Below are 27,846 nucleotides of genomic sequence, written 5' to 3'. Positions count from 1 at the left end.
AATCATGGAGGAGCACTCATAAAATAAAACTGATTTTCACCAGAAAAACAAAAAAAAAAATGTCGATTGGTAGGGGGGTGGATAAACTTGTTTTGCATTCTGTAAACTCCTAATTCATTCTGATGAAACGTCTATGAGTTTTTCCGAAAAAAAAAATACGAAGCTCTAGGATGTTTCATTAATTGACCACATTTACTGATGTTCTGGATCTTCCGGAGGACCATCCCGTGGTCCCAAGAGGCTATTTTCCGATCACAACTCCGAATTCATAGCAAAAAAAGTGGAGCTCTAGGATCAGTTTCAAGAATATACCATTTAGCGGCGCCGGTGGTGTAGTGGTAAGCGTGATTATCTCTCACACCAGCAGGCCTGTGTTCAATTCCAGTCAGCGAAGCCGGAATGTTCTGAGGCATAACATCTCTGATCACGCCTTCCTTCGGAAGGGAAGTAAAGCCGTTGGTCCCCGGTTCATGATTTGATAGGTAGGATCCAGATGTGGGAGCTGCCTCCCTGGCTGTGCATTGGTGCTCAGCACGGAAAACAAGATCGACGGAAAAGAAATCAAGAAAAAAAAAAGATTTTACCACTTTTACGGTTGTTCCGGATCTTTCCGAGGTCCATTCCATGATCCCCTGGGACAATAAAAATACGTCTATAAGTGGTTTAAAAAACCACGGAGTTCTAGGATCAGTCACATGAATTAACCACATTTACGGATGTTCCGGATCTTTCAGAGGACCATCATGTAGTCCCCATGTAAGGTGTCGAGAGGTTTTGAAAAATACGCGGAGCTCTGGGTTCGTTTTCATGAATTGACCACCTTTACGGATGTTCCGGATCTTCCACAGGGCCAGACTTGTGACCTACCGGAAACTGATTATTCGCAAAAGGTGGTCAACTATCTGATTAACAACTTCTCCTAAGACATCAGGAAGTTATCTCTTCAATTTACCGTACAATCAGTGTTGGGACTCAAATCCCATATGATATGTGTATTCGTTAATGCCGGATCGACCGTATTATAGGAATTCAGTCGCACCCGTACTACTACAGGAATCCGGCAAGAACGAATCCGTAATATACACACTTAGACATTATTACCGACTTCGGTAATTTTTACCGAACTTTCAAAGCTGAACGTTCGGTCAAACTTTGACCGTCATTTCAAAAGCTGTTTCAGTAAATTTGAATTTCAACACACTGTCAGCCTTGTTTAAATAATCGAGTCTTGCCATTGTGGTGATGTTTCCCTTGTTTTGAAACCTTAAAACGAATGAATTAAAATGCCTGATTTTTACCGAACAGTTCAGCTGTTGAAAGTTTGGTAAAATTACCGAAGTCTTGATGAATGTGGGCGCCTTAGTGGAATACCTGTATAATGAGAGAGAGAGAAGGATTAGTAATTTCCATTTAATTCCACTACCTTATTTGCTTATCTTTGACAGATACGCGTATTTCGTCTACAAAGTGTAGACTTCTTCAGTTAGTACACTGAAGAAGTCTGCACATTGTAAACGAAATACACGTATCTGTCAAGGATAAGCAAATAAGGTAGTGGAATTAAATGGAAATTACTAATCCTTCTCTCTCTCATTATACCGAAGTCGGTGATAATCTCTAATGGTGGTAAGCTGCAACCGGTATTATCCTCGCATTAAATCCTGGTCAAGAATGTTCGGCTGGTTTGATGTCGACATCAGAGTTAATCAACATAGCTCTGAGCAAACATTTTGCAGATCATACAAACAGGGACGGTATTAAAAGTTAATCCGAGTTGGAGCTTATCGCCATAAGTGTGTAGAAATCTTGACTGTATACTGTCTGCGGCTGTGGTATAGTTCTAGCAACGTTTCATCACTACATAAAGCCCTACGTTGCCATTTATTTACACATCCTCCAAACAAGACGAGTAATAAAACAGCTTGAGACAATAAGTAGTGACTAGCAGAAAAATTCTCAATCAATCCATTAAGTTCAGATAAACCTAATACTTATGATAGACATACAAAATAATACCGTTGTACTCTTTTAATCTTTCTAGTGCCTCAAATTGTTCATTTTGAGGCATTGAATAAAAGCCGTCCGCCGATTTACTTTGTATGTCTGTCCAGGGTACAATCAACAAAATGCTACTCACCCAAGCGCCACATTGTTCGTTCCCCGCATGCAGGCGATGGTCCACACCCGTTCGAAGCCATAGTTCAGCGACGTCTCCAGCCGGTACGTGCCCGAGTGCCAAATCCGGATGGTTCCATCCTCGGAACCCGTCAGCACAATGGGCAGCTCCGGATGGAACGAGACCGCCGAGACGTTCTGTGCGTGCCCCTCCAGCGTCTGGACGCACGTCTTATTTTGGTAGTCCCAAATTTTGACCAACCGATCGTCGGCACCGGATATCAAGTAGGGCTTATCACCTCCGTGGTAGTAATCCACACAGTTCACTCCCTTCTCGTGCCCTTCCAGCGTGAAGTTGGGTACATTCGAGCCCAGCTGCCACACCTTGACGGTTCGATCCAGCGAGGCACTGGCGAATGTGTTGTTGTCCTTCGGGTTGAACACGATCTGCATGACGTAGTGAGTGTGACCTTCGAACACCCGCTGCATGGACCACACCTTTTCCCAGTTCCACAATTTGATGAGCATATCATCGCTGCTGGTCAGGATCAGCGGCTGTGTCGGGTGCACCGCAATGCAGCGGACGTAGTCTGTGTGGGCCTCGAACGAGTGTACCTTCTCCAGGGTGTTGTAGTTGAATACTCGGACCTGCATGTCGTCCGAGCCGGTGATAATCCAATTTTTGCGGGCAACGAAGCGAGCACATCGAACCGGGATGTCGCATACTTCGAAATCCTTCACCAGCTGCTGATTTTCGTAGTTCATTACGTGAACGTGCCCATTGTACAGGGCGCACAGCATCCATGGTTCCGTCGGATGTAGATCCACTGATTTAACACGATCGGAACGGGACGTTAGCCGTCTCTTGATGTCCAGTCGGAGTGGCTGAACGATGGAATTGTAGAATAATTCATGAATTTAGAAAATTTCATTGGAAACTTGGAAACATTAATTTATCATCAGAATTTGCGGTGAATATGAGCCACTTTAAAACCTAATTCGTTCCCCCCGACGGCACAAAGAAATAAACATTTGAAATTCCCCCCCGAAAGCAGCTTTAAACAACCCAAGAACAAGACACTCAATAAATTCATCTCCAACCACCAGCTGGTCTCTTCCGCTTCAAGTGTTCCGACGACGAGTTGCTTCCAGTTGGCTTGCCCCAATCGTCAACAACATCATGAATTCACAACGCGCTTGCCGCCGATTGCGACCACCCGACGGCCTGCGCTTCTGCCGATTCTTATCTCGTACGAAAGCAACCGAGACCCATCACACCGTCTCCGTTTTCCCACTTCATCCATAATCTTCTTCTACCCCCCTTCGGAATTACATGATTCACTTAACAACTCATTTTTCCCAATCAAATCGAAACAAAATTTCACTTTAGGCCACAATTTCGTAACTTTACTTCGAACACGGAGCTCCCCACGGAACGGTGGAAAATTTTCCACTACTTCCAGCGCGACAGACCCGGAGCACCCAATCAAGGGAGGAACACTGGCAGAGCAAAATTTCATCACTTTTTTCCCCGTTTAAAAACACCGCACCGCCGGAAATTCCACCCGCAATGCATACTCCACCGTCGAAACTAACCATTTTCACAAATTTTCTGCAATTTCAGACACTATTTTCCACCGAAAAATCGTTCCAGAAACAGCACCGACATGGAACGCGAAACACAACGAGCTATCCGGGAGAAAAATTCACCGCGATCCGAGTTTAGACGTGGCTCGAAATGATGATGTTCGGAGAAAGAGAAACGTCAAACGGGAAGCAGAAAGCCTGAGGTGGTGTGCGTGTGTTGTGCTGTCACACACTATGCGATGAGGCGAGATAGGCAAGAGGCGCCGAAAAAGTCACAACTAGAGGCGCTCGCGTCGGAAAAAAAGTTGAATAAGTAAATGGGTCTCACATGGCGTCTTGCAGTGCAAGCACAGAGAACAGACGTTCAAGCTCGGTTAGAAACTTGTGTAAAATAAGTGGGAACGTCGCCGTTACGTGGTGTTAGCATCTCCTGATTTTCTCTATAAATTTTCCACTTTCGACCGATTTGGCGCTAGTATCGATAAATTTTCTGTTGAAAATTGCCACTTGGCGCTACTAGCACTTAGTGTCTAGTGTAATTTGTGCAACGCCAGCGCCATCATGTTGTCAAAGAGGGTTTTTAAGTGGGGAAGTCGCCGTTAATGGCGCTTAAGTCAAATAGGAATCTTTACACAAGTTTTTAGAGAAATTTTGTTCCAGCCTCCATGTCTGTTCTCTGTGGTGCAAGTTTTGCGATATTTCTCCACAAATATACATTTCGAAGTGATTATAATTATAATAGGGCCTAATGACGAATCGATGAGACGCGGACATTTTCAATTTTCACGATTCTTTGCACAATGGATTAACAGTATCGTTAATTTTTGCATCAGACGCCGCAGGTAAAAAAAATACGGTGATTTATTTTGTATGCAGAAAACCGGTAATTTTGATTTTCACAAAATTGGGTTTTTTATGGGTATTGAGGTAAATACATATTCGTTATCTGAGAGGTTATCTGCATTAAAAATTGAACCGAAATTCAAAATTTCATCAATTTTGGTACACTGGAACTATTTTAAATAAGTACGATTACATTAGCAAAAATCACTATCATAGCGCCTCTTGGTGGGACTTTGTATGGGAGCGAGCTGTCAACGAATAGATTTAGTGTCAACGATCAAAAATTTAACATTTGTTTTCAAAATCGAAATGAATGTCTACGGGGTCGATAAAAATATCGTTGTGCTCAGAAAACGAAGCGCTATCCAGTGTATCAAAATGGATGAAATTTTGGATTTCGGTTCCATTTTTAATGCAGATACCGAATATGTATTTACATCAATACCCCTAAGCAACCCAATCAGAGCATTGTTGGAAAATACATTTGGTGGTGGCACCATGCTGTCAGCAGTGGTGAGATTAAAACTGACTCCTTACATTAATCCAATGCTTGTTAGGGGCAGTCATTCATTATTTTGCTAACGTTCGGTTACTTTGAATCTTGAGTAGTTCGCTAGTTCCACGCCAAATGACGAATCGGAAAAACTCGACCATCTCCGATGTGCGTGAGACTTAGCATAATTGTTTGTTAATGGTGTATTTGTTTAACCAATGGAAGCCACTTCTGCCATTTGTAAAATGTAGAAACACCTACTTTGAAATGTATGGGCTTTGTAGTTTTGGAACTGAGAATTTTTCTCGGGATTTTTGGAATTTGCTCGATTATTGAAAAATCACGGCACTTATCTCTATCATTTATGTACTGGAAAAAGCGGTTAATTAACCACTTCATTCGAGCAGTTAAAATGACGTTTACTACCACTCGAACTTTGAAATAAAACATTATTTTGAGATTTTTTCTTCTAGAACCACAAGAAAAGTAGTCATCATTTGTGCGTTTCATAAAAAAATAGAAATTAGTTGGTCCAGTTTTGTGACATTGCTGGTAGAAAGTCACGCCAGAACTGCTTGACAAAGTGGTCAATTAATCATGTTTTGTTGTTTTTGACATCATCCACATCCAGAGTGCCAGTCACTTTCGAATGTATGGGACTGGTAGGAAACCATTTGGAAATGCATGAAAATTTTCAGCTTTTATTCATTATCAAGACGGGGGGGCGACATCTCTCGGATCTTCAGTATAGCTACTACTCAAATCATATAATTAATTGTTGTGCATGTTTTGCAGATAAGTCCGTATTTGTTGAGAAATTAATGATTTTGCCATACTGGACAAACTGTTTGACTACCACGGAGGGGGTTTCCATCTGTGAGAAAAAAGCTAGAACCATCAACCAAAACATGACTCAATTAACCATTCCCAAAGCTGCTACTGTGTTACCTGACTCATAACACAGAGAACAGACGTCCAACTTCGGTCAGAAACTTGTGGAAAGATAAGTGGGAACATCACCGTTACGTGGCGCTAGCATATCCAGATCTCCTCTATAAATTTTCCACTTTCGACCAATTTGGCGCTAGTATCGATAAATTTTCTGTTGAAAATTGCCACTTGGCACTACCAGCACTTGGTGCCTACTGTGTTACCTAACTTATAACGAATATACCCGGATTACAACGTATGACTCGTCCAATTTTGCATAGCATTTGCAATGTAAAATTAGGCGAACTATACGTTGTATTCGGGGTGCTCGTATACAACGTATATTCGTTATAAGTCAGGTAACACAGTAGTGTAAATTGTGCAACTCCAGCGCCATCAGGTTGTCAAATAGTGTTTTTAAGTGGGGAGGTTGCCGTTAGTGGCGCTTAAGGGGTATTCCCAATCTTTTGCCTTTTTTCGGCCTGTTTTTCAATTAATTTTTTTTCAAGGAAAATGAATAGTAATGCGCCTAACTCTTTGGGATTCTTGTTTATTGAACATTAAAGTTTACAAATAATTTTTTTTCGACATAAAAAAAGACATTATTGACGTCACAAAATGGCGACAAACAGACCCCTGTTCGCCGCAAACGCCTGGACGGGCGAAGACTTTTCTCTGGAACGGCTTCATCTGAAACAGATTTCGTGATGAAATTAATAATCTGCATAAGATTCTCTGGAGCTTCTCCCGTTGGCAGCAAAAAATCTTGCAAATTAACAAAATGGCGGCCATATGAAAAAACAGGCGATTTTTAGCCCGCTTTTTTGCAACTTTAAGGTGCTTCAAACAATGTTAAATGTTAATATTTTTGGCTGAAAGTGGAAGAAGCTCCAAAGAATTTAATAAGGAACAAAATGCGCAAAGATTCAAGTCAATATCTCTTATAGTTTCTGAGAAAAATCTTCGCCCGATAAAAAAATGTGGTTTCGAGAAAAACGCGTTTAAAGTTTTGACTTTAGTTAAACCATTTGGGGGTTCTTACCATTAGTCAGCTATGCCTGGACACCGAATTCGCTGATCGGAAAATGGCTTGGGGGGATGAAAGTATATAGTATAAAGTACAAAAAAACGTGAAAAAAAAATTTGATTTTTTGAAAAAAAAAGATCGGGAATACCCCCTTAAGTCGAATAGGAATCTTTACACTTCTTTTAAGAGAAATTTTGTTCGAGCCTCAACGTCTGTTCTCTAAGGTTATAACACAGAGAATAGACGTCCAAGCTCGGTCAGAAACTTGTGTAAAATTAAGTGGAAACGTCGCCGTTACGTAGCGCTAGCATTTCCTGATTTCCTCTATACATTTATCACTTTCGACCAATTTGGCGCTAGTATCGATAAATTATCTGTTGAAAATTGCCACTTGGCGCTACCAGTATTAGTGTTGTTACCGGTTAGTACCATTTGATTCAATTGGTGTACGGTTTATTTCGACCATTGCTGGTCACCGGGACGGAAATATGTTGAGAAAGAGAGAAAACTTAGATTCGTAGCGAAGCACCACTCCAGAACGTCCAGGGGGTTTGTGAGAGGTAAAGAGCGGCCGAGAGAGAGAGAGAGAGGATAGGCAGTGTGTTGCTGACTGTGGTACGATATAGTAGGAGCACAGAGAACAGACATGGAGGCTGGAACAAAATTTCTCTAAAAACTTGTGTAAAGATTCCTATTTGACTTAAGCGCCATTAACGGCGACTTCCCCACTTAAAAACCCTCTTTGACAACATGATGGCGCTGGCGTTGCACAAATTACACTAGACACTAAGTGCTAGTAGCGCCAAGTGGCAATTTTCAACAGAAAATTTATCGATACTAGCGCCAAATCGGTCGAAAGTGGAAAATTTATAGAGAAAATCAGGAGATGCTAACACCACGTAACGGCGACGTTCCCACTTATTTTACACAAGTTTCTAACCGAGCTTGAACGTCTGTTCTCTGTGGTAGGAGATACACGAGGAGTGTTTAGAGACGGGGAAAAATCGTGCCCGGAAAAGAGGTAATAGTGCGTCGATCACGGTGTTAGATGACTTAACCGATCAGGATCCGGCCGTCATCATCTGGCCGACGCCATCCAGCCAACCCTATCCGGCCATCGAGAATCGGCCATCGCGCTTCGGCTATCACCATTCGGCCATCGCGTCGATAGTGCGTCGATCACGGTGCTCTATTGTTGGCCTCGTGTCGAAATCTCGCCGTCGCAATCTCGCCACTGCAATCCAGCCACTGCAATCCGGCCGCGGCAATCCAGCCGCTGCAATCCAGCCACCGCCACCTGGCAACCACAATCCGGCAACCGCTATCCGGCAACCGCTATCCGGCAACCGCAATCCGGCAACCGCAATCCGGCAACCGCAATCCGGCAACCGCAATCCGGCAACCGCAATCCGGCAACCGCAATCCAGCCGTCGCAATCTGGCCGCTGCAATCTGGCCGTCGCAATCCGGCCGCTGCAATCTGGCCGCCGAAATCCGGCCACCGAAATCCGGCCGCTGCAATCTGGCCGCCGAAATCCGGCCACCGAAATCCGGCCACCGAAATCCGGCCACCGAAATCCGGCCACCGAAATCCGGCCACTGAAATCCGGCCACCACAATCCGCCCCCCCCACAATCCGACCACCACAATCCAGCCGCTGCAAACCGGCCGCTGCAATCCGGCCGTCGCCATCCGGCCGTTGCAATCTGGCCGCCGAAATCCGGTCACCACAATCCGGCAACCGCAATCCGGCCAACACCATCCGGCCACCGCCATCCGGCCACCGCCATCCGGCCACCGCCATCCGGCCAACACCATCCGGCCACCGCCATCCGGCCACCGCCATCCGGCCACCGCCATCCGGCCACCGCCATCCGGCCACCGCCATCCGGCCACCGCCATCCGGCCACCGCCATCCGGCCACCGCCATCCGGCCACCGCCATCCGGCCACCGCCATTCGGCCACCGCCATCCGGCCACCGCCATCCAGCCACCGCCATCCAGCCACCGCCATCCGGCCACCGCCATCCGGCCACCGCCATCCGGCCACCGCCATCCGGCCACCGCCATCCGGCCACCGCCATCCGGCCACCGCCATCCGGCCACCGCCATCCGGCCACCGCCATCCGGCCACCGCCATCCGGCCACCGCCATCCGGCCACCGCCATCCGGCCACCGCCATCCGGCCACCGCCATCCGGCCACCGCCATCCGGCCACCGCCATCCGGCCACCGCCATCCGGCCACCGCCATCCGGCCACCACCATCCGGCCACCGCCATTCGGCCACCGCCATTCGGCCACCGCCATCCGGCCACCGCCATCCGGCCACCACCATCCAGCCACCGCCATCCGGCCACCGTCATTCGGCCACCGCCATTCGGCCACCACCATCCAGCCACTGCTCTCTGGCTGTACTATTCCGCCGTCGGGACAGCCCATGCCAACTCGCACACTAGAACAAATAGATCCACCCAATAAACATCACCAAGATAAATTAACTCATTGCGATATTTAGAACAGCTTACACCGAAAATTCCCCCTCGCCGACAAATCCTGGGACCCGGGAACAAAAGAGGCCTTTGGTGCCCACCCCAGTGGCTGCCGACAGGCTTAGACCAGCAGCTAGGGGTCTAGGCACGTCCCCTTCTGGGACGGCGCAGAATTTCCCGGGGTCCAACAAATAAAGAGTTTCAGTGTCTAGTGTAAGTTTTGCAACGCCAGTGCCATCATTTTGTCACAGAGGTTTTTTAAGTGGGGAAGTCACCGTTAGGGGCGCTTAAGTCGAATAGGAATGTTTACACAAGTTTTTAGAGAAATGTTGTTAGAGCCTCAACGTCTGTTCTCTGTGCTATTAGTAATCATGAAAGGTGAAAATATTTTCCTCTTCCTATGCTTGCACCACAGACAAACACCAGGGGAACAGTTTAAAGAGACGTTAATAGACGGAAGCACAGACCTTGCACGGTGAAATACATCTCCATACATCTCGCAGGGACATAAACTTCCTATTCGACACACCACCTAACGTCAGAAAAAGCAACCAACATGCCGCGATGATCGATTCTCTTCATCGATTTTCTCTTTGCATTGCTACACAGAAGTGAAACAATTTTCTAGAACTTCTCGCGTCACCTTTCCAATAGACCAATTACATAGTAACATATCCACCATTTTGAGAAAATCGAAGTTGAAGTTCGACATATTATTATTTTAACTGTTTAGAAACAATACATTTTGCATTTCTTTTTTTAATGTAGTCAGTGAATAATAACGTTGAAAATTCATTAGAAACGGTAAAATCACAATTTTACTTTGAATTTCATGCTACAATATAGAAAAAACCACATAGGACGTTTTGACTAGTCAAGTTTAACATCGGACGTGTTACATTGGACGATTTTTCTCAATGACATAATCAATGAGTGCTACATTGGACGTTTTGTTCTACATGATACTAGATTCCCTTTCACAGATTTCAGAGTAGAATACCTAACTTAAGGTTGGCCCCGCCTTTAGAAAATGAGCACCAATCATGCTAGGCAGTCCGAATGACCGAAGTAACAAACATGTACCCATCATTTAAAACTGTACATTGGACAATTTTTAACCTATGATTATCTTAAATAAATGAAAGTAAATTTGGATGGATGTTTTTGTATCACATACCATCATAGAAGAGCATTAGTTTGTATCGCTTAACTCGATTTGTTTACATTTGTTACATTGGTCTATTTGAAAAGTGACGTGAGACTTGTTCAATGCAGAGTTGTAACAGGATGTATTCAATGAGCTGGATTACCAAGGTGAAGCAATCGGTTAAGTTGTGTGAGTGAAACCCCTGTACGATACAAGCAATTAGTGACGTCACTAATTGCGTTTACGTTGATTTTTTAGATTACTATCTGCTTCACCTCTCTCTGTACCTCATTGGGTTGCATTGGCTATCGAAAACAACTGCAAACGCACCGAGAATCGTTAATTCTAGCGACCTTAATAACTAAAGAGAAAATCCGAGGGGGCGACACATCTAAATCTCAAGTTAAGATTCTCAACAAATCTCACACTAGCGAATCAGTCTTCGAAAAATCTTCTTTCATTTATCGCATCTACTTGCATCGAGCATCATCTTTTTGCAGGAAATCTTCAGAATCGTCATCAATCTTCTTTCTATCAACTCAGCGTGCGCGCAGCTAGCCACAGCAAAACATAATCTTTTCTGCATCGTAGATAGAGTCGTCCCCCTCGAGAAAATCGACGAAGAGAATCGATCATCGCGTTTACGCCCTTATGCATGCTCACTGTCGAAATAATTGTTTAAACAAACTTTGTTTTATATCTCTGTTGTAGCTTTCAAACAAGTGGATTTGAGGTCTTAAATAAAAAGAATTAAAATATATGATATCCAACTATCACAGACAAGCAGACGTAACTCTTTGAAAAAGTTTTTCTTGTAAACATAGTATCTCAAAACATAGGACCTCAGTAACGACATCTCTTGGGTTTCTCACGGAAAACAAGCTTGCTCGCTAACTAGCAAACAATATTGCATAAAAGTTCTATAGAATATATAGAAACGTCAAAGTGATCCGATGCCAGCGCTGCGGCGAGAAGTTCGCGGAACTGATAATATTCAAATCAACCGTTGAATGCGTGATCGAAGTTACAAAATGAACTGTTGCGTCTGTTTGTCTGTGCAACTATGTTAGTTTGAAAAAATATTGCTCTTAAAAAAATCTAAAAAAAAACATTTAATAAAATTTTTATTTTTTTTTTCTAAATCCATGTAAACAAACCACTGCCAGATGTCAAAAAAGTGAGGTTAACCCGATGGTGCAGCTCCCTATGGACGAGTGCACCGATGGATTTGAGTTCACTCACTGGAGAAAAAGTGACACAAGCTGCGGGCAATGTTTACTAATCATGAACACTAAATGTACATTATTCATGAACATTTAGTATTCATGATTAGTAAACATTGCCCGCAGCTTATTTCACGTTTCCTTGAGTGAGTGAACTCAAATCCATCCGTGCAATCGTCTGTGGGAATTTGCATTGAAAACTTGAACGGATATTAACATCATTAACAATCCTGTTAGTGAAATCTGCTTCAATAATTATGCTGAAGTTCAATAAGGTGGAATCGATTGAGATTTTACTATGAGAATTTCCTGTGTCTATGAAACATCCATATGGACGAATTGAAAATATGTTTCGAGCATTTCTTCTCCTCCCACTGCTTCCTCTTCTCTATAACCAGATGCTCATTTTCAGATGAGCAACCAGCCACGGACCATACCAAAAAAACAACCATCCAGCATTCGGTTATTATCACAACTCAACGATCATTTTCGAATCAAACCATGTGCTTATCGTTAGCGTACCATCTTTCCACGACTTTCTTCACGCGTTCGCCCCAAGAGTTTTTTCCACCACCATCGCCACTGTTGCCTCTAAATAATATTAGGGAAAACTGATACAGTATTCCCTACCGTTGCTCTGACTGTCTGAAATGTCACAGTCTTTCGGTATGTTCGGTAGTCATTTCCAGCGCTTCCCGTCGTTCGTGAGATTAGATCAATGCTGTATAGTTATTAGATTTTCGTTGTTCTGGTTTTTATCTCCCATCCCCTGCTGTCATTCCATCATACGATGCCGGAATATTAGAGCAAGTATTTATTTTGATCGTCCACCCTCACAAAGGGGGAGGACAAATCGAGGGGGAAAAGTACAACCATCAGAGGGTTCGTCCCTTGCCGCCTTGTCAGTTGTCAGAATCTGTACGAACTGAAGACAAATTCATTGTCACCATCCATCCACTCCGGCAATAATGAATTCAAATGGGAAAATAAACGATTGCGATAGGACCAACAACATCATTACCTCGCTGGAAATGAACGTAGAAGGGGGAATCTCACCATCAACCTTAGAAAAAACAGAAAAAAAGACTTACTAGCATGTAGCCCGAATTTGACAGGTAACCGCACGGTTTGGAGGGTCGGAAATCGCACCTGTGGCATCGGTTTCGGGTTTCAAAAGCCGGTTTCGCAAAACAAAAGCAGATAAAAGTGAAATCGGGTTCGAGACTGGAACAAAAGCAAATTGGTAATACGATAACTTTTCAGCAATGAAAAACAAATTAATCTAATTTACGCTGCTTTCTGGTTAAGTTTGTGGGCGGCGGCGGTGGCTGGCTGGAGACGAGGAGATGGCTGTAAGCTCATGTAACCTCAAAATGTGCGAAGAATGTCTGTGTCGGTAATACGTATCCATTCATTAGATGGCGCTTCAATGTTGCAGCAAAGGCAACTTATGGAAATAGAAGCCTCCGGTAGAATAAATTTATAAAGCACACATTATTTATTTAGGCTAGGATCCGCTATCATGTCACTAGCTATTGCAAAACAATCAAATCATTCGACTATTCTTAAAAATTAGTGATGCACTGAATGTTTTGCCACCATAGTATTCGACTGAATATCAAACTTTGCAGTTTCAAAATTTCGCACAAGCACATTGTCGGCCACGTGATAGGTGGTAAATGGCCGAATATCAGTTATCATTTTGGTTTAAATGCCATTTTGGAAAATTAGGTGTGATTCAATATGGCCGAATTGCAGCACAAACTTGGTTCATTGCGTATACAAGTATGCGAAGTTTCGGAGAGCAAAAAATAAAATCGATAAAACCGATCAGTTGGCGTGGAACTGCTCTGTAGAACATAACGTTCTATAAGTTAGTGCCAACATTTCAAAGGGGCTTAATTGCTTTTGTAAACAATGGCTTTAGCCGTCGATTTCTCGCTAATAAAAGCCCATCCTTCCAAATTACCAATGCTAGCTGGTACAGGAAACATTTATCTACCTGCTGATGTCATTCATTTTTATGAGTTAGCTTTCGTTCGCGAGAAATCGACAACTAAAACCATTGTTTACAAATGCAATTACGCCCCTTTGAAATTTTGGCACTGAAGTATGTATTATTTTTGCTTTTTGAGGTTAGTTTGGCTTTTTGACGTTCGCGCGTTTCAAGTCATCATGCGTTTTGTACCCTTTTTGATCGTTAAGGTGATTTTTTTCTCATAATTTCTGTATTCAATATTGGTAGGGCGCAAGTGTTTGTTTGTCAATGAATGTTTTGCAAAGCACTGGTCTACTCCATTAAAATCAAACATTTCCCAAAAACTGGAAATATCTATTCCCAACTGTTTCATTTGTGAGAACCCTTTTCACCTTTTCGCCCCTCCGCTTTACCACCGCAAACGTTACGTCTGACTGCGGTTTCGTTGATGGTGATGGAGGCATCGGCAAGCTATCGGTCGGCATTTCATTTAGAAGAGGAATCCTTTTACGGCGCTTTTGCACAATGAAGGAACGTTTTTGAACTCCTACTCATGTTTTCTGTGCGTAAAGAACGTTTACCGCAAACGCTTGCTCCCCTCTTTTGAATGTCCTGTTTATGAGATACTTCCTCAGTCTGACTTCCAGATGAACATAGACGGTTCCCGGCTCATATTAAGATAATGTGTCTGTAATGAACACCGGTAGCGGTCCTAGAGCGTTGGAAGTGATTGGATGGTAATGGTGGAAATTATTTGCTTGATGTTTTTGTCACGTTGCAGATCTTTCCTGGCGAGCATTTTTCATTAGTTGGACTCAGGGCTGTGGAGCTGTGGATCTGAATGGATCAATGAAAATACTGAAGTTTTGATAGAACTATGTAGCCCGCAGTATTTTACATTTGATCGTCCAGTAGTGCCAAACGCAAACGGTCAAAACTTGACTATCTAAATTGATCAATTGACTGACTTCGATTCTGATTTGAACATGCTTTTCCGTTGATACTGACTCCACCCATACCATACCGTTCGAACCATACCCAAATTCAAAATGCACCACTACAAACAAGCATTGCAAATTAGAAAAATGGGAAGTATTGACATTTTGTCCATATTCGTAAATTCAATATTATTGTACAGTAATAATAATTCTACTACTGAAGTAACAACTTCAATTCCAAGATTCCAAGTTCAGGGAAATCCTGCCAAAGTTCAGAGAAGCTCTGCCGAAGTTCAAGGAAGTTCTGCCAAAGTTCAGAGAAGCTGTGCCAATAGGCCTTTTTAATGCAGCACCAACGTAGAGTGCGCCCCGTGAGTGCGAGAGGAAACGTCAACCAAACCGTTTGTTTACATCAGAATAAGGATTTTTTTCAACGCAAATTAATGCATTTCCATCGGTAATTGTTTTATTGTAAGATTTTCCACAGATCTGAACTAACTTGCATCTAAACTATTTACGCACAAGAAATCCGGAAGATCATAACCATTAAGGCACTTTTCTAATTATGCATTTTTCTCAACAAAAATATTCATGAATACTAGCAGGATCTATGCAAAAACAATACAGATTTAAATTTTTCATCTGTAAATCAACTTTTGGAGCATCTCAGATGAATCAATATATCAGAAAAAGTGAAAAAGTGTTCCGCATCTTATGTCTCACGGCAGAAATTTCTGCTCACAACACTCTTTTTGACGTTCTCCTATTGACCACCAGAGGTTGAATCGATCGCTTAGTTTATATTAAATAAGCGTATGGTCAGTGAAGGCCTGCCGAACTTCGGGAAAGTCCTGTCGAAGTTCAGGGAAGTCTTGCCGAAGTTTACTAAAACAGTTAAATAGGCTGAAACCACAGACAAACAGACGTAACACTTTGAAAAAGTTTTTCTTGAAAACATACACGGATAGAAATCTCCTTATACCTTTTGGCAAATTTATATTGCTGATTATTCATAAAATGTATAAGTCAACTAATAAGCAGACGCCTTGCAAAAAGTTAATGAAGCTCATGTGTCAAATGAAATGTATAAGTGGTCACACATACCTTTTACGCATTCTTATAGGACCTATGTGGTTTGTCTTATGGAATGTATAAGGCTGATCTTTTGGCAAAAATGTATAAGTAAAACACATGAATAAAATAATTAATTTTCGTTTCGTGTAGTATCTCAAAACATAGGACCTCAGTAACGACATCTCTCTGGCTTCTCGCGGAAAACAAGATTGCTCGCTAACTCGCAAACAATATTGCATAAAAGTTCTAGAATGTATAGAAACGTCAAAGTGATCCGATGCCAGCACTGCGGCGAGTAGTTCACGGAACTGATAATATTCAAATCAACCGTTAAATGCGTGAACGAAGATACACAATGAAGTGTTACGTCTGTTTGTCTGTGCTGAAACGTTCACAGGATATCCTAGAATACTTTGTTATTCAGCTTCGGGTGGCTCGCGTCAGGAACACTGTTTCCCTTTCGAGTAGCCTTTGCAACTTCCGATGATGAACCACCATTTTCAATCTCAGATGATTCAGATTTTTCAAACTATGCGCTTTCACTGTACCTTGAATTCTAAATCAACGCTTATTTTTTTTAGCAATTAGCTTACGCATACACACACTTGAATTGTTTTTATTATTTCACAAATACACGCGTATCCAACATGATTTAGGAATACTCTCAATTTAGCATTATTTTTACTATTTCCAAGCGCTTTCATAAAAGAGTTCTTGCGATAACGCATAGATGGCATTGCCGAATAATTATTACATTTATTTTCAACTATCGATAATTTTCGCAGAATACTTCGAATTGAAATACCAAAATATTAATCAATTATTGCGAACGAAAAACGTCACGCGCGAGTTTGATCATGCTCTCGGTGCTGATGGTTTTTCATGCTAACTCATTCTTGGATCGCTTCTCTGTTTTGTGCGAGCGTTGTTCACATTGTTTTTCCACTGCTTACGCACAGATACATGCAAAAGTCAGTTGATTGATTAGGAAAACAAAATCTAATGCTTGGGGTTGCGTTACAAAAAAAAAATTGTTTGTATTGAAATACAGATACATATATCGATGTAACGTAACTGTCACTTCTGACTTCCATCGCCAATTTCTAGCAAACGATCATTCAAACAAGCAAAGTAATATCACCGTCAGACTGATGACATAATCCCCCATTTATTGGTAACCATTATTTGTATCATTCAATTGTTATCAGGGAGATATTGACGATGGAATTCAAAAGTGACAGTTACATTATATCGAGGTATACCTGTAATGCCTTTTACAACTATATTGTCTTCGGAGGAAATGATACTAACAATATTTTGAAAGGATCTACGGAAGTCAAATATGACCTTTCATCAAGGGGCATTCAACTCTGCACACCTTAATCCTTGCCGAGTGATTGAGCTGTGCCGAAAGCTGTGCCAAGCGCTGTGCCGAACGTGTCTATCAGTGTGTCAATCCAAGTGTGCCTATCAAGGTGTCAATACTCCATGAGTTTGGCAACCTTGTGACTATGGCTTGACCAGACACTCCCGGGTAACTAACTCAGTAGCATGAGACCCCTGAACTGTGTCGTAGGGCCGGCATGCTACTGGGTATTCGGAGGGGCTACGTGGACAAAGTATGAAACACAGGAATATTCACATTTTCTAAAACATTTATTTGCCCTTTTCTGTGGCGTGTGGGTGTGAGTTTTCACATAAATGTGGCGTGTATGCGAGAGTTTATGAACGGTACGGTACTCACTGTTGCAGCAGATTCTCCTTCGGCGTCGCGACGCTGGCGTTGGCCCACACGGTTGCTCCTGCACTACCGTGTGACCGGAAACTTGCGGCGCGGGCTGCAGACAGTGTAGTTGCCGCTTTGGGAGAATGGCGGATCTGGTGGCGTTCATCAGCCACATACGGCTCAGCAGGCGTTGCTGGCTCGTTTGGCTGGCAGGCGTCTTCCGTCGTTGACAAAATCGGCTGACCGTGGCATGGCCACCTTGGTCGAGCCGAGACGGGACCCTCCTTGGCAATTAAGGTCACCGGCCTGAGAGAATCGTCCCTGACGGACGATCGAGGATCATTTACTATTAGGCTCGGAAGCCATCTTGACTTCCGAGCCGAGCCGTGTAAAACCGTTTTGCTTACGGTACGAGGTGTACATGTTGTACAAAAGCACAAGAGCACAAGAGCACAAGAGCACAAGAGCACAAGAGCACAAGAGCACAAGAGCACAAGAGCACAAGAGGTCCTGAACGGAGGTAGGCTTTCCAGCCCAAACCCCCACAAGGGGGGGGGGGGTTATTGTATATGCACTACACTTCACGATACCGGTCTACACGGACGCCTGATTACTTCTCCATTTTTAGCTTAATTGTCCTCCCTTTAGTATCGTTCGAGTGTTTTTGTAGCGGTACTAACCCTCTCGCTGCTGTGTGTTGCCTTCTGTCTTTTAAATTAAAATACGTGAATTTTCCAAACAACAACAACTCATACAAACGAAAATCCACGGATTGTAACCAACTGGTTACAACCTCGAAAGCTACGACTTTTGTGATTGTGTTTACATTCTGTATTTCTCTGATGGTTCGTGGCAAGCATTCAGCTTACCTTAATTCTCATTATCGGGAGGTGGAAGAGGAAGTGGAACCCATCAAACCTGTAGGTGTTCAAGCAAATTTGACACGTCCACTAGATTCCGAACCGATGTCTCTTTGAACTGGTGATTTCTTGCAGATCTACAGAATCGAAGGCGTTACGCGATCAATGATGGAATAAATTTCCACCTGCTGCCTATCAAATTCTTCCAAACCCTAGCCAGTGCTTTATAAAGCCTCGAATCAAATTTTTACTAATGAGCAAGGCCATACAGATGACCAACCGGTAGGCCACCCATCGTACTGGCGTCCTTTGATACGAGCTAGGTCAACAGAAGGATGATGACAGATATGCATCTGCAAAATGACCGGATCTGGTGACGGGGATGTGCTTGATGTTGAACTCGTGGAATAGAATAGAATGTAATTGCATTTCTAATAGCAATGATCCGTTCCTATAAATCCTATACTACGCGGTAAGGCAATCGTACACCGATCCAGGTTTGATGGAATATGTGGGGTTAATACGTATTGACATCTCACAGCAGCACTGAGACTTCTTTCAAAGTTATATCAACAATCAATAAGAAACTAACGATTTTAAATTGGCTCACTACTTGAATAGCCTATTGGTCCCAAGCAAACGATTGACGTACCCCATTCCAGTCGAAATTCTACTACTACGCAATGTTTGTTTAGATTCGCTATGAAAGTTTGACAGATAAAATGAGGGGTTATTGGTTTTTCCTATGCTTCGAGGGGTGAATCGATTAGCTTGGGACCGAAGAGAGTACCAGAGCTGAGCCAAAAAGTTGAGCACGTTATTTCGGGACCTTGGTGACCTTCTGAGTTGCCAAATCCACGAACCGATAGGCCTTGTGTTGGTTCGAATAGCCGATGAATACCAGCTTAACTGTCGAATACCAGCTTTACTGTCGAACTTTCCACGTTTTACAGACGGGATGTGAACCCACGCACTGCTGCCGTATACCCGTAAGTGATCCAACTTGGGTTTTCTTCCATGCCACTTCTCGAATGGAGTAGCATCGACCGACTTCGATGGCAGCCTGTTTGGTTATTCGACTCTCGGAATATCGTCCGTTCTCCCGTTGTTTAAACGGTTGAAGGAGTGTGGCGTCAAACTGCATCATCCATTAACCAGCCGGAGAACGAAAGAGACGACAAATTTACTTGGCCTCACCTGTTTACGCTCATCGATTTTCCATGTGTGCATTTGGCTCCAAATATCAACAAACCATCGTTGCTTATGGATTGTTGTCGTTTGGAACCAGTTATGCGAGGTAGGCGACGATTATTCGTATTTGACAGTCACCTCCCCCTCCCCCCCTTGCTTCAAATATCTTCTTCTTCTGCTTCTTCTTTCCTTTATTTAACGTCGGTCTCTGTTCCGCAATCTAGTGCCAATCACTGACGGACATCGATTGCCATCCATTGACGGCAATCGAATGTGCAGGAAGGCAGCTTCCACACCTGCGTAGGATATCGCACCCATTCACATGGGCTGGGACCAACGGCTTTACTTCCCTTCCGAAGGAAGACGTGACCAGAGATTTTTATACCTTAGAAAAATCCCACCGACTTCGGCGGGGATTGAACCCAGACCCATTGAGATGAGAGAGCAGTCACGCTTACCACTACACCACCGGCGCTGGTTCAAATATCTTCAAATATGCGTGTATGAAATATAAATCAGGGGAAACATGTCAGAAGGGTATAACTCAAAACGTAAACAATGACTTAGAACGTCGATTTCTCTTGAATGACCACACACCCACGGAATCTGACTACACCAGCTCATAGAACAAACATTGCTCTGTCAGATGCTTTAGTTAGTTTGAGTGGGTGTGTTGTCATTCATAAGAAACCGACGATCCAAGCCATTGTTTACTTTCGAGTTATACTCTTCTGATATGTTTCCCCTGAAATCTCGCGTCACCTTTCAAATAGACCAATCTTCATTGATCGATTTCCTTCAACGACTCTCTCTGTCGTTAATAACTTGGCTGCATTCATATTTCGGGCAAATTTTTCTACATAGTCTGTTAAAAGAAAGTATTATCAAGCGACGATAAGATCAGCTGAACATGTTTTTGGAGCCAAGCTATTAACAAAAGTGTTGAGAAAGCCCCTCGATTGGGCAACGGAGAGGTGTAACTGGGAACGCTGCACGATCGAAGAGGTGTCAAAAAAGAGAGAGTGAGTTGAAACGAAGGACAGAAAACAAACGTGTTCACAATTTAGAATTCCGTTTTGCGCGATTATATCTCAAATCAGAAAGCTAGTTCTGAACTCGAATAATTGAATGTAAGATCGAGAGTTGTTCAAGTAAGAGAAACCATTCCAAATGTTTTCGCTAATCCTAATTACTTTATTTACTAGGATAAGATACCCACAATTTCGGGTTGCTGCAGGGAAGAAAGTTAGGTTAGGATACGAAAGAGAACCGTTTTGTAAGTAGCCTGTTTAACTCTGTAAGATCATAACCTAATGTTCAAATAAATTGCAGCTTTAAAGTTTCTCGAAAGCAAACTAAAGGACGGATCGCATTTGACTACTTTCTCTGCAACATTTTCTTTAAGGAAAACGAACAATGGAATACGATTGTCCACTATGTGACAGATCTAATTCTGCCGACAATATGGTACAATGTGAGGATTGTTCCTGCTGGTTCCATTTTGGTTGTGTTGACGTAAACCAATCAATAGGAAATGATGAACGCAGTTTCCATTGCCAGAAATGCCAAACGCTGGATGCTGCTACTAAATCGGATTTCAAGAGTATCAGCTCACATATATCCGATCACGAGACGACCGAGCAGATAAAACTTCTCGAAGAAATGAAGGCAATCCGTCTCCGAAAGATAGATGCAGAACAAGAACGCCAACGGAAGCTTGTTGAACAGGAAGAGGCCTTCAAGCTAAAGCGACTCGAAGAAGAAGAATATTTCATAAACAAGAAGATGGAGCTGCTAGCTTTGAGACGAGGCGTTAATATGACACAAGATTCAACGAGCGTAATCAGCGATTTATCACACCAGAAGGAGGTCCGAAATTGGGTGAAAAGCCAGCAAAAGCAAATTGCCACGCTAGGTACGGGTCTAGAAAGGACAAACCCAATTGACCAGCCTATCGGTGACGGAGAAAAGGAAGAGGATTGTAGTTCTGTACGGTCGATATCTACGCAACGCACGTCTCACTTACTGCAGCGGACGGCACAGGTCGGCATGCCCGGTAACATTCGAACGTCATCAAAGTATGTCGAAAATCATCCATATCATGCGACAGTTCCGAACAAGGAATCTTACATACGCTTTTCGGGTCCAAGCAAGGAGCAGATTGCTGCCAGGCACGTTATGAAAGATGAACTGCCAAGTTTTTCAGGGGACCCCGAAGACTGGCCATTATTTATTAGCAACTTCACAGCGACTACAACTGCTTGCGGCTATACGGAAGTGGAGAACATGGTCCGCCTGCAGCGGTCATTGAAGGGCGCGGCCTTGGAAACTGTCAGGAGTCGTTTGTTGATCCCATCCTCCGTACCAAGCGTGATAGAGACCCTGAGGAAGTTATTCGGAAGACCGGAAGTGGTGATCAACTCGTTGCTTGCGAAAATTCGTGCCGCTCCGGCTCCTAGAGCAGATAAATTGGAGACAATAATATGTTTTGGAATGGCCGTGAAGAATTTTTGTGATCACCTCATTGCAGCAGAACAGCGTTCACATCTGTCAAATCCATGCCTTTTGCAGGAACTAGTCGACAAATTGCCGGCCAACCTTAAACTCGACTGGGCGTGCCATAAACGAAGCCTACCGGAAGTCGATCTGGAAAAATTCGGAAATTTCATGTCTGTCATTGTGAAAGCAGCTGCGGAGGTTACGTTGGTCTCGGAAGCTTTCGTCGGAAAACTTGCTGGAAAATGAAAGGAAAAGATGAAGCTGGAAAAATTGAACGTTCACGCAGCAAAAGCGGAACTGTCAGAGGATGGATGCGAACCAGATGAGCAAGTAAGGAATCCAAGACACCAGTTCAAGAATAAATCGTTGGAGTGTTTCTGCTGTGATATGGCAAACCACCGTATTGTCGATTGTGAAGAATTCGGGAAGATGGCCGTCGAAGATCGCTGGAAACTGGTTCAAAGGAAAGGACTCTGCCGAACCTGCTTGAACAAACACGGACGATGGCCATGTAAAAACTGGAAAGGCTGCGAAACAGTCGGGTGCAGGTACAAACACCATACATACATTATTACACTCGTCACCAAATAACACTGAGAGCACTACCAAAAATACGGCTTTCAACGACGGATCCGCGATGATTGGGTTGCATATCGCAATGCCTGCTATTCTATTTCGTATCATTCCAGTTCGGCTCTACGGCAAATGTGGATATATAGACACCTACGCGTTTCTTGACGATGGCTCGTCCACTACATTGATCGAAGACGACCTAGCTGCCCAGCTGGGAATCGATGGTGAGAAGGAACCCTTATGCTTACGCTGGACTGGGGATGTGACGAGGACGGAAGGCAATTCGCGAAAGATTCAATTGACGATTTCCGGGATCTCATCAAACAAGAAGTATAAACTTACTGATGTCCGTACCATCGAAAACCCTGAACTACCATCGCAAACTTTGGATTACCATCAACTTGCTCAACATTTCCGGCACCTTCGCGGATTACCCATGGAAAGCTATCAAACTGTGAAGCCCAGGATTCTAATTGGAATTGACAACGTTCGCGTTCATTCGCCTCTGAAGAGAAGAGAAGGAAAGATTGACGAACCAATCGCTGTCAAAACTAGAATTGGTTGGACTATTTATGGGCGAACCTCGGCCAAAAGTTCGGAAGGCCAGGTAAACACAAATTGCATTCACCTCTGTGAATGTTCCAGAATCCAGGACGACGAGAAACTCCATCAGATGGTAAAAGCGCAGTTAGCTCTTGAAGATTCTTGGGTAACGGAGCAGCCATTAGGCAAAGACGAAAAACGAGCTATGGAAATTTTACAGCGATCGACGAAAAGGACGGAATTTGGATTTGAGACCGGATTAATCTGGAAATTCGACCACGTAGAATTCCCTAATGGTTATACCATGGCGTTCAATCGATTGAAATGTCTCGAAAGAAGATTCGAAAAGGATCCAGAACTAAAAATGAAAGTCGAGCTGCAAATTGGAGATTTTGAACAGAAAGGGTACATTCATCGTGTAACCCCAGGAAGAGCTGGAAACGTTCGATCCGAGAAGAATTTGGTTCCTGCCACTCGGCGTAGTGAAGCATCCGAAAAAGTCGAAGATTCGCCTCGTGTGGGACGCTGCGGCGCAAGTCGATGGTGTGTCACTCAACAGTCAACTGCTGAAGGGACCGGACTTCCTAGTGCCACTAAAAACAGTTTTGCTACGGTTTCGCCAACGGAAAATAGCGGTTTCCGGGGACATACGCGAAATGTTTTTGCAGTTAAAAATGTGTTCGGCAGATAAGCAGTCGCAATTGTTCCTATACCGAAGGGACCCAACACAACCACCTGAGGTTTACGTTATAGATGTCGTCACCTTTGGTGCAGCCTGCTCTCCGTCGACGGCGCAGTTCATAAAAATTCGGAATGCTGAGGATTTTATAGGTCAACACCCAAGAGCGGTTGAAGCTATATTGAAGAACCATTATGTTGACGATTGGCTGGATAGCGTAGAAACGGAGGATGAAGCAATTCGATTGATTGAAGACGTGCGGGCTATTCACAAGGCAGCAGGCTTTGAGATCCGCAACTTCGTCTCAAACTCCGTCAAGGTGATGCAAACCATACAACAAGATTCCGACCGTCCTAACGACCTAAGTATGAAGCTGGAAGGAACCACAGCCGATGAGTTGGTGCTAGGTATGCTTTGGAGGCCACAAAGCGATGAATTCTCCTTTTCCACCCACATGAATCCTGAGATTCATCAACTGATAGAGGACGAAACGATTCCAACGAAAAGGCAAGTGTTGAGGGCGGTGATGACTGTTTTCGATCCATTAGGACTCATTTCCTTTTTCACGGTACATGGGAAAATTCTAATACAAGAAATTTGGAGAACTGGAACGGGATGGGATGAACACATAAGCTAGGACTTGTTCGTTGATTGGCAGAGATGGAGTCGAGCACTTGGTGAATTAGGAAAGGTGGCAGTTCCCCGATGCATGTTTCCGGAAAAAATTAACCAACCCGTCACGAAGGTCGAACTGCACACCGTCGTTGATGCGAGCAAGTCGGCTTATGCTTGCGTCGTGTACATCCGGTACCTCTTAGGTGATGAGGTAAAATGTTCTCTGGTAACAGCCAAGAGCAAAGTTGCGCCTTTAAAGCCACTCAGTATACCTAGGCTGGAATTACAAGCCGCTCTCATTGGCGCTCGCCTGGCGACGAACGTCTGCGAGATAATCTCGATACCTATAACACGACGAGTCTTCTGGTCGGACAGTACGACGGTTTTGGCATGGCTGAAGTCAGACGGTCGTCGCTATCATCAGTACGTTGGAGTTCGAGTCGGCGAGATACTGACACACACGGACGATTCAGAGTGGCGATACATACCATCGAAATCAAACGCAGCAGACGATGCTACCAAATGGTCTTGTGAATCGAGTTTTGAAGCTAATAGTCGCTGGTACACCGGACCAGAATTTCTGCGTGAACCAGAAAGTGAATGGACACACAATGTTCCTGAACTGACGACCACCGAAGATTTGCTGAAGGTAGTACATTTGCACCAAAAGTGGGAACCAGTAATACGTTTCGACCGATTCTCTAACTGGAATCGTCTTCTACGGACAGTTGCATACGTACACTTGTTCATTCAAAGATGCAAAAAAAGATGGAGCAGAAAGCAAGCCAACATTCGCTGCGATAGGACAACATGATTTTCAACGAGCCGAAAACTACTTGTGGCAGGTCGCCCAACGACAAGTTTATCCCGACGAATACTCCTTGTTGGAGAAAAGTGGTTCCGACTTAAAGACCTACCGAGAAAAGCTATCGAGGTGCAGTCCTCTATACAATCTCGCGGTATTTCTGGATGAGAACGGAGTGATGAGGATTAGAGGTCGTATAGGGGCTGCACCTCAAATCCCCTACGAAGCTAAGTATCCCATTCTTCTCCCTAAGGATCACCCCGTAACGCTTCTGTTAATCGACAGGTACCATCGACGTTATCTTCACAGCAATCGTGAAACGGTTGTAAACGAAGTGCGCCAACGCTTTTGGATTCCGAAGCTCAGGGCGGTGGTACAACGAGTGAGCAAGGACTGCCAGTTCTGCCGGATCCGCAAAGCATCAGCTCAACCTCCAGTAATGGGACCTCTGCCTAAAGTGAGACTGACGCCGTTCATCAGGCCGTTCACCTACACCGGACTTTGGTCCTATACTCGTCAAGGTAGGACGCAGCTTGGTCAAACGGTGGATTGCACTTTTTACTTGTCTGACAATACGTGCAGTCCACTTGGAAGTGGTCCATTCGCTGAACACCTCCTCATGCATCAAGGCTATCAGAAGATTTGTGGTCAGAAGAGGGGCCCCAGACGAGATATATTCCGACAACGGAACGTGCTTTGTCGGAGCCAACCGACAATTGATGGAACAGCTGAGGGAAATCAACGGAGGATGTGCGAGCGTTTTTACAAATGCGAGAACCAAGTGGTTGTTTAACCCTCCCGCAGCTCCTCACATGGGTGGAGTGTGGGAGCGAATGGTTCGCTCCGTGAAAGTTGCAATGGCAGCTGTAGCAGGAGCACCACGCCATCCCGACGATGAAACTTTGGAGACAGTCATACTAGAAGCGGAAGGCATCGTGAACACACGACCCCTCACATACGTGCCCTTGGACGTGGCCACAGATGAAGCATTAACCCCGAACCACTTCCTGTTGTACGGAAATAGAGGGGTTACTCAACCGAGCACGGAGTTTGTGGCACCTTGTCAAACATTGAGGGACAGCTGGAAACTTACTCAGCACTTGGCCGACGAGTTCTGGCGTCGCTGGGTTAGAGAGTATCTTCCAGTTTTGAGGAGACAAGTGAAATGGTTTGAACCGACCAAACCCTTGGAAGTCAATGACTTGGTCATTGTCATTGAGGAATCAGCACGGAATCATTGGGAGCGTGGAGTTATTACCGAGATCTACCCAGGATCGGATGGTCATGTGCGGTCGGCGATGGTCCAGACCAGTACTGGCATTAAGAAGAGGCCCGTAACGAAGCTTGCATTACTGGATGTCAGGAAGGCTCAGAGCAAAGAAGATGATCGTGGTTCCCAGCAACACGGGGCCGGGTATGTTGAGAAAGCCCCTCGATTGGGCAACGGAGAGGTGTAACTGGGAACGCTGCACGATCGAAGAGGTGTCAAAAAAGAGAGAGTGAGTTGAAACGAAGGACAGAAAACAAACGTGTTCACAATTTAGAATTCCATTTTGCGCGATTATATCTCAAATCAGAAAGCTAGTTCTGAACTCGAATAATTGAATGTAAGATCGAGAGTTGTTCAAGTAAGAGAAACCATTCCAAATGTTTTCGCTAATCCTAATTACTTTATTTACTAGGATAAGATACCCACAATTTCGGGTTGCTGCAGGGAAGAAAGTTAGGTTAGGATACGAAAGAGAACCATTTTGTAAGTAGCCTGTTTAACTCTGTAAGATCATAACCTAATGTTCAAATAAATTGCAGCCTTAAAGTTTCTCGAAAGCAAACTAAAGGACGGATCGCATTTGACTACTTTCTCTGCAACAAAAAGAGAGAATCGTTGAAGAGAATCGATCAATGTAGATTGGTCTATTTGAAATGTGACGCGAGAAATTATCTTTTATTGTTTGTCAGAGTGTGCACGACGAAAGAGATCAACCCAAATTTGAGCTCAGTTTACTCATAATTGCAAAAATTGCAGGAACTCAGCGATGAGTGAATTTGCCTCATGTTTTCCTGTGGAAACCCCTTGGGAAAACCTAAAAAATCTTCCGGAAAATAAGGAAAATTTATGAAAACTTTAACCAGTCTAAAAGAAGTACCAATAGACTGAGAGAATCCAATCTTTACTTTTCTCATGTTCGGGAATTTTTCCGGCACGATAAAAAACATCATGTTTATGTAAAGTGATTTGCTGTTGAATTTGCACTACTTGCCAAACATTGCAATTTGATATGCAGATCCCTTGGAAGAGATCATTTCGAAACACGGTGAAATCAACAGAAAATCACTTCATTTTAGATTGTATTGCACATCGTTGTTGATGTGCTGGGCTTCGAACTCGATATGTCAACTATACTTAACAATCTATCACTTTAAGTTTAACTAATTTATCTAATATGAGGGGGTTAGAAGGAAAGGGGTGTAAGTGACTTTGATCGATTCTCTTCATCGATTTTCGCTTTC

The 27,846-nt window shown here is 43.8% G+C and overlaps 1 protein-coding gene across 1 annotated transcript in view; it reads right to left on the bottom strand.

Moving 5' to 3' along the window:
• Positions 1 to 3,860, bottom strand: part of beta'COP (coatomer subunit beta') — a 38,964-nt gene extending 35,104 nt beyond the window's left edge. Inside the window, exons 1-2 of the mRNA XM_065234036.1 lie at positions 3,712 to 3,860; positions 2,138 to 3,000 (exon numbers count right to left, since the gene is read on the bottom strand). Coding sequence (XP_065090108.1) covers positions 2,138 to 3,000; positions 3,712 to 3,714 — 866 coding nt within the window. The 5' untranslated portion in view covers positions 3,715 to 3,860. The remainder of the gene's footprint in view (positions 1 to 2,137; positions 3,001 to 3,711) is intronic.
• Positions 3,861 to 27,846: the final 23,986 nt, after the last annotated feature.

Source organism: Ochlerotatus camptorhynchus, unplaced genomic scaffold (genome assembly GCF_037179485.1).
Source record: "Ochlerotatus camptorhynchus isolate MF236.1 unplaced genomic scaffold, CSIRO-AGI_Acam_v1.1 ptg000428l, whole genome shotgun sequence".
Classification (NCBI taxonomy): domain Eukaryota; kingdom Metazoa; phylum Arthropoda; class Insecta; order Diptera; family Culicidae; genus Ochlerotatus; species Ochlerotatus camptorhynchus.
Note: the sequence above shows the minus strand (reverse complement) of the source record. Positions and strands in the feature narration are given on the sequence as shown.